Raw genomic sequence first — 12,668 nt, 5'->3', positions numbered from 1 at the left:
ATGAAACTGGCAGTTTAAGGCCCTCATGGCAAGGGTGGCCGAGGTATAAACCTTCTTACCCCACCTTTCAAGGGATCTAGATTCCCTTTCTGCAGGTAATGGATTCTTGGAAGTGGAGGCCTTTATTCCCTTAGGGCCTTGTGAAATGGTTTCAGGGTCAGCATTATGGCTTTTATAGAGAAATTGGTGAGAACTGGGTACTCTGTAATATCTATCAGGCTTAACTGGTGCAGGAGGCAGTGAATCCGGATTTAAACAAGCCTCCGAATAGACATCATCCAGTACCTCCAAGACAGGGGGAATAGCCAGGGGTCTGTGCTGAGGTAACCAAAGGAATTCCCTAAGCCTTTTCTTGGAGTCTGAAAAGTCTTGGCCTTCCCAATGGAAGTGTTCCCTCAGGGTGTGTAAGGTTTCCCCAAAAGAAAAATCCTCAGGGGGGGATACAGACGGAATAGACTGCTCAGCATCCGAATACTCAAAAGGGGAATAAGAGTGTTCCTCAGCATCGGAATGCTCTGACATAATGGATCCCTGATCAGAAGAGGGGGATTCTTCCTCCACTCTGGGTCTCTTGTCAGGAGGGGGCTGAGAACCTCTGATAAGAGTAAAAAGATCCTCAGCCATTTTAAGCATGTGTTTCTTAGGCATGGGTCCAGGAGATGGGCCTTGTGCAGCAGGCCTAGTATGATGCCTGGCTGCTTTGGATTTGGTAAAGGCCTTAATAGAAAAGGAGGTTGAAGGTCTGAATACACCCTGAGTGGATGTAGATCTGTCCACATTAGTAGGCTCGGTATAAGCTGGAGCTTCGGTTGTAGTCTGGGAAAGGGCCGATGACCCAGCGGTCTCGGGTACAGAAGACACCGCCGAAGGAGTGTCGTCGGTAGTCAGGGACTGCAAAGGCGTCTCACTGAGAACCGGACCTCGTGGAGCCTGTTTCGGCGTGGTGTCGGTGGAGACCGCGGACCTCGCATGTCGGTCCTTTTCCTTGCGTTTTTTGGGTAAAGCAGTAGTCGGAGTGTCCGACGACATTTTATAATCAAAAGCTTTACCGAAAAAGTGTTGGGCGAACTCCGCCCGACGCTTGATAGTGCGTTTATTGAAGATAGCGCAAAAGCGACAGCCCGAGACGTCGTGGTCTGGGCCCAAACAAGGTATGCAGAGGGAATGGAAATCCTTATGCGGTATTTGCTTCCCACAAGAAATACAATTATTAACTTTTTCTGACATCGGTCTGAGGCAAGAAAAGATTCCCCAACGGGGTACTTAGCTTTATTGAAGACTTCGGTTCCAAATATTTCCGTAATTCAGGAGCTGGCCGACCGGCACTTGCGAACTGCTTCTGCTTCGGGCACCGCGCGGCAAAAAAGACTGAAGAACATGGCGTCGGCTGTGTCTTATATACTCTGGCCTTCCTGACGTCAGAAGAGTAAGTGACAACAACCGACGCCGGACCAAGACTTTGGAATTCGGCCGACCGAGGGACCGCCTGATGGCTGAAAACCCATCTGTCATTACTGCAGCTGTATGCATGATGAACATCCCCACTCAGCTTTCCTGAGAACACTGGAGAATATGAAAGTCTCTCCAAACACCATCATATTGGGTGACTACTACCCAAACATAGACTGGGAGCACTACTCAAGCCCCAACACCCTCGCCCAATGGTTCCTAGAATTTATAAACTCAAATGCTATGGAACAACTGATCACCACTCCCACAAGAGGGGAAAACATATTGGACCTGATCATCACCAACATAGGAACTCTATGTTCCATACCAGAGGTATACCCCTCATTGGTAAGATCTGACCATAAATTAATCTCACTGGACATCCATATCCCATCCCTACCCCCAGCCAAGGAAACCACGGTGAAGAACTTCTCAAAAGCAAACTTCACACTTCTCACAACCGAGGTGGAATCCTTCAAAACCCCCGGGCCAGTGGAAAATACGGCCCAAACCGCAGAATCCTTTACAAATGCAGTCTATGGACACCTACAGGAATGCATGGATCGTGCTATCCCAAATAAAACCAAGAATCACTCCTCCAAAGGCAGGAGACCTGTCTGGTGGATCCCAGTCATAAATAAGCTATACAACAGAAGGAGGAAGCTACTACATGATAGAGCAAAATCCCAAAAAGGGGAGGCATCTCGGATCAGTACTAGCAAGAAACTACGATCCCTCATAAAATTATCTAAGGCCAGCTTCGAAAGAAAAATTGCACAAGACGCTAAAGATAATCACAAGGCCTTCTTTAGTTATGTCAGGAACCTGGGTGGCAACTCCCAGATATGCTCTGAGTTAGTGCAAAATGACAAAAAATACACTGAACCCACAGACATTGCCAACATCCTGGCAGACAGGTTCAGTGCGAACTTCTACCCCCCTTCCCCCCCACAATAGCAAACGTCTGTCCCAACAGAGTGTAGCCTCCCTGACATCACAGATGCACAGGTGAGAGCTGCCCTCTCCAAAGCAAAAAACACAGCATCAATGGGACCGGACGGTGTCCCGGGCTGCGTCTTACACGAGCTCCAAGAAGAACTGAACCCTCACATAAAGTCACTGTTCAATCTCAGCCTTACTACAGGATATGTACCCAGGGAATGGCTTACAGCAGCGGTGGTCCCATTCCACAAAGGTGGTGCCACAACGGACCCCAGAAACTATCACCCTATAAGCCTGACTAGCCTGGTCTGCAAAGCTATGGAGAGTATCATCATGGAACTCATAAACAAAGACATTGGGAACCTCCAAACACTGGATCCTACCCAATTCGGCTTTGTTAAGGGCAGATCTTGCCTCTTGAACCTGGTCGACTTCTTTGAAACAGTCACCAAGGCCATAGATGAAGGGAAGGTAGTCCACACAGCCTACCTGGACCTCGCAAAAGCCTTCAACACAATACTCCACTCAGGCATCATAAATAAGCTCACCAGCTTAAATATCAACCCCTATGTCACAAGATAGGTTGCAAACTGGCTCAGGGATAGAACCCACATGGTCAGAATTGCAGGTACCATGTCAGACTCTAAACCAGTTACAAGTGGCATCCCACAAGGCTCAGTCCTGCGACCTCTCTTGTTTGGTATATATTTCTCTGAGGTACAGGCTAACACGGGAGGACTATGGCTGACCAAGTTCACAGATGACTGCAAACTGTGTGCCATAATTGACTCGCCGACTGACACAAGCATTCTCCAAAAGGGTCTCACAGAGACGGATAACTGGTGCCAGAGCCATGGCCTAAAGCTAAATGCCAAAAAGTGCATAGTCATCCCCTTTGGGAAAAACAAAGTGCCCACAAATTACCACATAGGTGGTAATCCATTAAGTACGGAAGAAGTAAATAGGGATTTGGGGACCCAAGTAGATAGCAATCTCTCCTTTGACAATCACATTGCCAAAGTTGTTAGAAAGACCTTCTATGTAGCCCACCTTATCACGAAAGGGTTCACATCTAGATCAAGAGAGGTCATTGTGCCCCTCTACTCATCACTCATCAGGCCCATAATTGAATACAATGCCCCATTTGGGATGTACCTTACCCGACACCTGCAGCAACTGAAAAGACCCCAAAAGTACCTCACCAAGAGGATCAAGGGACTCAAACAGATGCCCTACGCAGTTAGGCTAAAGAAACTCCAGCTCTACTCAGTTGCTTACCGCCTACTCAGAGGCGATCTGTGCCTGATGTATAAAGCCATGTCCAAACCAGAATTAATGGACATGCTCCACCTCAGGAAATCCAAATCCCTTAGAGCTACATGCTCCAGGGACTTAAACCTCAGCACAGAAATAAATAGGACATGCTGGAGGGACAGATTCATATCCCAGAGGCTCCCCTCACTCTGGAACAAAATACCAATCCATGTTAGGCAGAGCCCCTCAATGACCCTCTTCAAGAGAAATCTTGACGAGTGGATGGGAGATCATAGGTTTACCCCTGGGATCTCTTCTGTGTCCCTACTAGACAGAAGCACAGTAAACTAACCTTAAAAGGGCTATCTTCTGTAACCTACTATACAGAGGCACAGTCAACTAATCTAAAAGGGTGGTGAAAGCCAAACACACTCTGGCTAGGCTTATAGATGCCCTGGGGCAGATAGCCTAGTATCAACCGATGAACCTATAATTTTCTCATATAAGTAAATGTGCATAACAAGTCATATAATTGCTTTAACTTGATTTTTGTGATTTTGTAACCCATCTTGACCATATGTAATACTTAAGCTGTTACCAAGGTAACTAATGTTTTATACATGACATCAAACTGACAAAGTTGTTCAAGGGAAACAATAGAAGCCTGAACAAGGAATGTCACAGAATGTAACAATCACATTCCGAATAAATAGTATTAAATTGACAATAATCACTCAGTTTAACCTTTGCTCATTATACACAATAGAATGTTGCAATTTAAATCTAAAAACTTTCAGTATATGCCATAAAATGGCAATTTATGAATATGGAAAGGGAACTTGTAATCATTAATCACAACATGTGAATTTGTTGTTTTTAACCTATAATTTCACTCATTTTATAATAAGTAATGACAGATATGACAATCCTTATGTGTAGGAAATAGGGGGAAGAGGGATGCACTGATAATTAAAATGCACTAACTTTTCATCAATGTTCATATAAAACAAACTTGATGCTTTAAGTAAGTTAGCAACAAACAAAGTGATTACTTAAATGCTGGCAAACGAAATATAACTTCTGATATATCCAGTAAATATACATTATATTATAAACATTACGGTCTATATTACATAAACGAAGTTTCAGAACTTCGAATACCATATGGTCGACACCATATGACTGAAGTTATGAAACTTCGAAACTCTAAAAAAAAAAAAAAAGCACCTAAACAAACAAAAGGAAATGCTTTAAGCAGGGGGTAAGCCCCCTGCTACCCCCACACCCCCCACTACTTAAATATACCAACTCTGAGATCATGCTACAGTGTAGGAAAGGGAAATCTTCCCTTTCTGTGCCATTCTCCATCAAAGTGGGATCTTGGAGTTGGTATATTTAAGTTAAGTAGCGGATGGTGGGGGATGCAGGGGGGCTTGCCCCCCTGCTAAAACACTTTAAATTTACTTTACTTTGTTTTTTTTTTACAGTTTCGAAGTTTCAGAAGTTTGATCATATGGTGCTGACCATATGGTATTCGAAGTTCTGAAACTTTGTTTATGTAATATAGACCCTAAACATTAGGTATAAATATTATTACCATCTATTTATATTAAGTAATAAGTTTTGAAAGACTTCATCAATATGTTAAATAACTGTGTGCTATAATCTTTTACTGAGGTTTTATATATGATACATCCTACTTTACTATGATTGAATTGCTTTTCATCTATCTTTCATGTAAATATTAATTCTTATACAATAAGTGGACATTTATATTGTATTAGAATTCTGTCTAATTTACAACAGTACTATATCTGTTCAAAATAATATAAAAACTGCTTATTCCTATTACAAGTAGTCTCCATATGATAATTCAATTTATGGAGCTCAGATGTTCTGGATTTTCAAGGTATGAGTGATAATCTGATGGACTTAAATTTATCCATCAGATTAGGAATTATTTTCATTCCATGGCTAGTGCGGATCTTAGTTTTGTTAACATTTATTAATTTAAATTTATTTCACAAAAACATTTTAGTATGCCTGACCAATACATCAACTCTACTGAAATATTTAAAACTGAACAAAGCACAAATTGTTTTCCTTCAAGAAACTAATTTCAAAATAAATGACAATTACAAATGGAATCCTAAGGCATATATGATATTGGCACAATCCACTTATAAGACAAAGACAAAAGAGGTAACAATTTTATGGAAAACAAATGTGATTAAACCAGAAAGCATTTATAGGTATGAAGATAAAGAAGGCCTTATGGCATTAGTAATAGTTAAATATAATAACAGAATATGGACCCTAGCCAATCTTTACTGGTTCCCAGGCATTGGAACAGGAACTGTTAAAAAAACACTTGGATTTCATTTCCAATAATTATAAAGGCAACTTAATATTAGGAGGAGATTTTAACTGTATATGTGATATTTCTGAAACTACAAATAAAAGACCGCTGCGTACATTTGCTGTATCAAAAGCTTTACACAAGTGGGTAGAATCATTTTATCTTGTAGATATTTTCAAATTTAAAGAATATAGATCTTTGTTGTTTTCCCATCAAGCTCACAGATTTGGTACCCAAACTAGAATAGATAAAATATTTGCTGCCCATGACTTACACTCTAAAATCATTAATTTCTCAATCATCCCCTGCCCCTTTTCAGACCATAATTCATTGATACTAAAACTTCAAAATGAGTACAAACTATTAATCTTTAACTCCAGAATGTCATCATATATAACTAAAATTAAAGAGTTCAAATCCTGGTTATTATCTGAATTACAGTTCTTCTTAGATATTAATTACACCACAGAGATAAATAAAATAATGATGAGACTCATTAAACGCTTACATATATGGTCAAATCCCAACCTGGTATAAACAAAATCAGAGAATGAGATTCTGAATTATTAGATCTACAATCCAAACTTTTGTCAGTAAAAGCTGAAAGAAATCAAAGTCATTTGGAGATGAAAAAGAAAGTAGAAGTATTAAACAATAAATACAATGAAATTCTAACACATAAAACAAGTTTAGCTTTCGAAAAACTAAAAATTAATACCTTGGCCACATCTGCTAAATATCTGCATAATTTATTCACAAGAACCAAAATACAATCAAAAGCTAATAACATTAAAAGTATCTTCGATGAAAAGAAAGGGAAAAATGTCTCAGATATAGGTGATATTCTTGATGCCTATAGAAATCACTATATGGAACATTTCCAGAACGAAAATATACATACCGATCAATTAAATCTAGATGAAAAATGCTCTAATATAAAAAAAAACAGAAAAATTAAAACTAGATCAGCAAGCACCCATATCCTACAAAGAAATTACAGATGCAATAAAAGAGGGTAAAACTAATAAAGCTCCAGGTATAGATGGCATAATTATGGAAATATATAAACGTTATCCTTCAAAGATACTATCTCTCTTCCATAAAACTCTATTAGAAATTCAGTCACAAGCTTTAATACCACCCTCTTGGAGATATTCCTTAATCACACCAATCCTAAAGAAAAACAAATCCCCAAACCTCTGTACCTCATATAGACCTATATCATTATTAAATAATGACTATAAGATATTTATGGCAATATTAGCTAACAGAATGAAAATGCCACTATCCAAAACAATAAATAATGCTCAGACTGGATTTATATATCATAAACACACACATGCAACATTAAAAGGATAATTTATCTTATAGATTATGTTAATAAAGAAAAGAAAGAAACTCTCCTAATTGGCTTAGATATAGAGAAAGCCTTTGATTCCCTAAATTGGAACAATTTATTCAAAATCCTAATGCTATTTGAATTTCCTGCATCCTTTGTTCATCTCCTAAAGAATATATATACAAATAATTTAGCATATGTCAAGTTAGGTCCTTTTACCTCTGAATCTATACATATAACAAAAGGCACTAAACAAGGATGTCCCATGTCACCGATTCTATTTGCTTTGGCTATTGAAATATTGGCAGATTCAATTCGTAACAATATAAAAATCAAAGGAATAGATGTTTATGAACAATACAATTCTAAAGTAATGCTATTTGCTGATGACATATTACTAACATTATCTAATACAAAAGAGACATTAGAAGAATTAAATATATTAATTGACACATTTCACATGACTTCAGGACTCAATTTCAATAAATCAAAATCAAAATTGTTATTTTTAAATAAAAAAAAGAACTGCAGACTAAGGGGATCACATCATAGGGAAACAAGAATATACCTTAAAATGTCTAGGAATTGAGTTATGCAAGGATAATAATGAATTAGTCTAAAAAAACTGCAATAATATCAATGCAATTAAAATATCTGTGGAAAAATGGAACAGAATAATATTAACATTTGAAGATAGACTACAGTTAATAAACATGGTTTTATTGCCCAAATAGACTACAGTTAATAAAAATTGTTTTACTGCCCAAGATCCTATATATAGCCTTGGCAATACAACTGTTGCCTGAAAGGAATATATTAAAGAAATAAATGAATGCCTAATAACATTTTTATGGTGTCCCAAAAGAAACAGAATAGCGTTAATACATCATATCAGACCATGGAAACAGGGAAGATTAAACCTTCCTGATATAGAAACATATATACAACCATCAATATCTAAAACAATCTCAGATTGGATAAGTCCAAATTACTTTGCAAATTGGAAAGAATTACTAACTGTAATATCAATAAATGAATTTGACTTACAAAAAAATTCAAATAACAGATTAAAAACAATTTGCCATGGCACATATGTATTAGTATGCAATAAAACATAACTAAACCCACTAAAACACATATAATTAATTATTACATTGACTCATTTGGGAAAATTATTATTGCAAATATAGATTTAAAAATCTGGTTTGATCTTTTAACACCATTTATAGTCACAAAGAACTTTCCACATAGAATATATAGAGAACTGATTAAATTCCTGGTAAAAGAAAGGATTTGTTTGTTGGCTCCAATGTTTCAAAGAACTAAAAGTTTTAGATATGCAAGTAATAAAAACAACATACAAAATTCTACAACAGGACTGGCTAACTTTACAGAGTATTCTGTCATATTTCCAAGATTTAAGTAGAATAATTAACAATTCTTCATTTAAAGAAATACCTAAATTTACGAAATACATATATGAAATCATATATAATGACTTTGACATGGGAAACAGTATTTCAAAATTTTACAAAATATTGATAAACTATAAAACAACACCCAAAACCTCATATTGGAAATATATAACAAAAGGACACTCGATACAGTTAACTGAAGATATTAAAACAAATATCTTATTATTGATTAAATATACATCCTTTACATGATACTGGAAAGTTTTTAATTGGAAATGCTTGCACAGAGCATTCTTAACCCCAGACAGAATCAGTAAAATTAGTTCTTCCATAAAAGGAATATGTTGGAGATGTGTGCAAGTACACAATGCAGATTGGAACCACATTTTCTTTGATTGTGTTAAAATTAAGCCATTTTGGAACAGTATTAATAACTTTCTACAAGCTTTATTTAATGAATCATTTTAGTTAACTGAAACTCTTGTATAACAAAGGTCCTCATTTGAATAGGTCAAACATGTATCTAGTATGGACTATGCTTGCAATTTCAAGGAAGTGTATGACAAGAACATGGAATACAAACACAAAACCAACTTTGGAAGACTTCTACAGCCTAATGAAGACCACAGCATTATTGGAAATTAAAATTAAAGAACTAAGAATGTATCCAAAGCCATTTATCAACAACCCCTTGGGGAAAAGTCTTATCGTTGATTGACACTATACAATACTTGATCAGACACTCTGATAATAGACTGGACATACTTAGAAAGTAACTGTATACATTAAGATCTGTTATAAAGTCAGGTTAATGTAAATAGTGTACATAGTTAAGATGTTATGTATAAATACCATGGAATTCATTCAAATGTATTTGAAAAATAAAAAAAAAAATTGGAGAAAAAAAAAGTAACATTTGATTTAATGCAGTTGAGAAGTTGTGCATTTGAAATATTGAGCATTCAATATTAAATACACTCAGCAAAGCATTTGATAATGTGCACTTTTGACATAATCCATGCAAGCATCTATATTTCTTTTTTTTTGTTTGTTTGTTTTGTTTTTCTGTTCATGGATCTTTCGGTTCTCACTGGTTGGATGGCATAACACACAATGTCTTACCTCCAGGACTCTTCCTGTAATATACTGCTCGCAGTGGTCACATCTAATTCCAAATTTTGCATGATAGTCAGTTTCACAATATGGAATACCTTCCCTGGAACCAAAAAAAAGGTATTTAAAACAAAAACATACATCTTTTAAAGCAGACGTTCATTATACCCATATATGTTTGATAATGGTTGAAGGTAAAAGAATACCATCTAACAAATAATCTGATAATTCCATACATAATACATTAGTTAAGTTAGAAATTGTCTACAGTTCTGTCAAATGCTTCACCTTTATTAGGGCAAGAGAACTAAGAAGCAGTCTATGTATGTATTATTTATGTTTGATAACCAGGAAACTGGACTAGTTGACAAACCCTTTTCAGCTATGACAGAGGCACAATATTGCATTACAAAACATGTACATAGTCTGTCACCATACTGACAATACATTTGTGCACTTACTTATAGTACGCACAACACTTTTGTCATCCTTATTTAAAAAATGTATAATTAAGATTGGTAGTCAGCAACTGATCACTGATTACACAAATGACTTTATATATTGATTGTGTGTGGCTCCTGCACAAGATGCAAAGATGTATAAATAGGTTATAACCATTATAATATTGGTAACTTTAAGATAGCAGGTTATATACAGCTCTACCAGTGGCAAGCATACAGTAATAGCTGTTTATATATTTCCAAGGCCTGTACAGTACAGTTTCATATTACATAAAACTTTTAGAAAATTCAAACTAAAAACCATGTCTCAAAATGTATTAAAATGCAATTAAAGTTAGAAGGAAGGAAAAAGTATGCATTAGGTGTATCTTAATCTTGATGGTGACACTAACTTCTACATCACTGTAAGTGGTATTACTTTCATAGGTAAGAACCAGGCTAGCTGCCCTTGTGGGACATTTTAAGCCTAGCCAATTTCCCTTTCAAAGGTAAAACTTAAACCCTGTACCTTGTGTCAGTGAGGTAAATACCTTAACCATTATATCAACCCCCAACCCAAACAAACACCTAAGCCCAGGCTTGAACCAGTATGTTGAAGCTCCACTGCAAAGTTTACCACCACTACACGAACATTGTGCCGAAAAGTGACAGGATAATAGCCACCAAACTGTTATGATTTTGTTTTTCAGGCAAAGTTCTGTTATTCCCACAAAAAAAAAAAATCTGTGTCCCTGTAATAAGCCACTATACTGCCTATTGATTTTCACTCTCTTATCTCCAGTGGTTTATACTAGCAGTCTGTTGAATAAACATAGCTAACCTAATTTCAACTGAAATTTATATGTTATACAGTTTATATTCAGTACTTGCATTTGATTATTTGTTCAAGTGCATACGTGAAATTATCCTTTTTATAAAGTTATTGTTTTCTTTATGGATATCAAATGCATTGATTTGACTTGCTCTGTATTAGCAACCCACCTTACACCGTTTCTTTCTTCTGTATTATGGATTTATCAGTTTTGACTGATTTATTGTTCTAATATCTTCCTTTACCAAAGAAAGCTTAACCAGTTAACAAATTAACTAAATTTGTGCTTTTTAGTGATTTTGGAACCTCTATCAGTAGGCTTTTCTGTGATTTACTTTGATTATTTCTTTTTAAACAGGAAACACCTTTACTGAATTATCACTTATAACAGGGGAAATCATACATTTATATAAATAAAACAAATCATATTGACATATTTTCAGTTGTAAACATTATACACCACTTACAATCTATACAGTCATTGCTAAATATTACATAGCTCATTCAATTCCTGCTTTCCCTTAAACCTCAATCTTTGTCCAAAACATTACTCCGCATGTACTGTTACCACAATTCCCGTTCTTTTCTATGTAACTTGCTCCTCCTCTTTTCTAAGGATACCACTTCCAGTTCTTTTATATCTGTTATTATAGTCACTACTTCTAGTGCAGTTGGTTTACACTTTGATTTCCATTTTCTAGTAATTGCTTTTTTGACATCCACCAGAATTAAGCTCAGAAAAGCCGCAATTCCAATTTTCTATCACAGCTCAAAAAATTATTTCTTTAGTTACATCAATCTGTTCCCCCAGTATTTCTGACAGAGTAGTCTGCGGGGAATTGTAAGTCTGCCAACTCATTACATCCTGGAAATATGTTTTCAAGTACCTCTTTCTTCCCCATGACACCACTATCATTTGCACTCAACTTGAAGAAAAAATCTTGCTTTGGGTATAGAAATGCCTACACAAACACTTCTAAGCAAATATCCTAAATCTACTAGGCTTGGTTGCATATTTGGTAGCCATACCCTCCCAATGCTTCTTTGTGAATTGCTTAGCCAACCTCTCTTCCCAATCCTTTCTAACCTCTTTTGAGTGATCCTATAGTTATAATGCAATACTTTATATGTTACAACCGCATAGACTTTAAGGGGATCGGACTGCAACATCTGCAGGCACGTATGGATAGCTGCTCTTGCAGGAAGAAGGGACTTTGTATTATTCTGAACGAAGTTCTTGCAGAAAAAGCTGCTGCAATTCCAAACTCAGGTACTGTGTGATGAAACTGCTGTGAATTTCAAACTCTGTGTGTGTGAAATTTCCCAGTTAAATATATCTGGTGGCTAGACAGAAACCTCAGGAAATATACCTGGTGGCTAGAGAGAGTAACTTGGGCTCAAACCCTGCACCTTGGGTGCAGGTAGCAAGATCCTGAATTCCCTAACCACCACCACTTGTGTAAACTATTCAGATTTTTACCTCATATTTTTGTTCCTTTCTGTTCCTCATAAACTCTGTGGTTTT

The 12,668-nt window shown here is 36.6% G+C and overlaps 1 protein-coding gene across 1 annotated transcript in view; it reads right to left on the bottom strand.

The window, feature by feature from the left end:
* ABLIM2 (actin binding LIM protein family member 2) overlaps window positions 1-12,668 on the bottom strand; it is a 2,642,076-nt gene that overhangs the window by 1,613,760 nt on the left and 1,015,648 nt on the right. Inside the window, exon 6 of the mRNA XM_044062807.1 lies at window positions 9,881-9,974. Coding sequence (XP_043918742.1) covers window positions 9,881-9,974 — 94 coding nt within the window. The remainder of the gene's footprint in view (window positions 1-9,880; window positions 9,975-12,668) is intronic.

The sequence above is a fragment of the Protopterus annectens genome, chromosome 2.part1 (genome assembly GCF_019279795.1).
Source record: "Protopterus annectens isolate FY-2018-M chromosome 2.part1, PAN1.0, whole genome shotgun sequence".
NCBI classification, from domain to species: Eukaryota; Metazoa; Chordata; order Ceratodontiformes; family Protopteridae; genus Protopterus; species Protopterus annectens.
The sequence above is the reverse complement of the archived record's forward strand: the minus strand, read 5'-3'. Positions and strand labels throughout refer to the sequence as shown.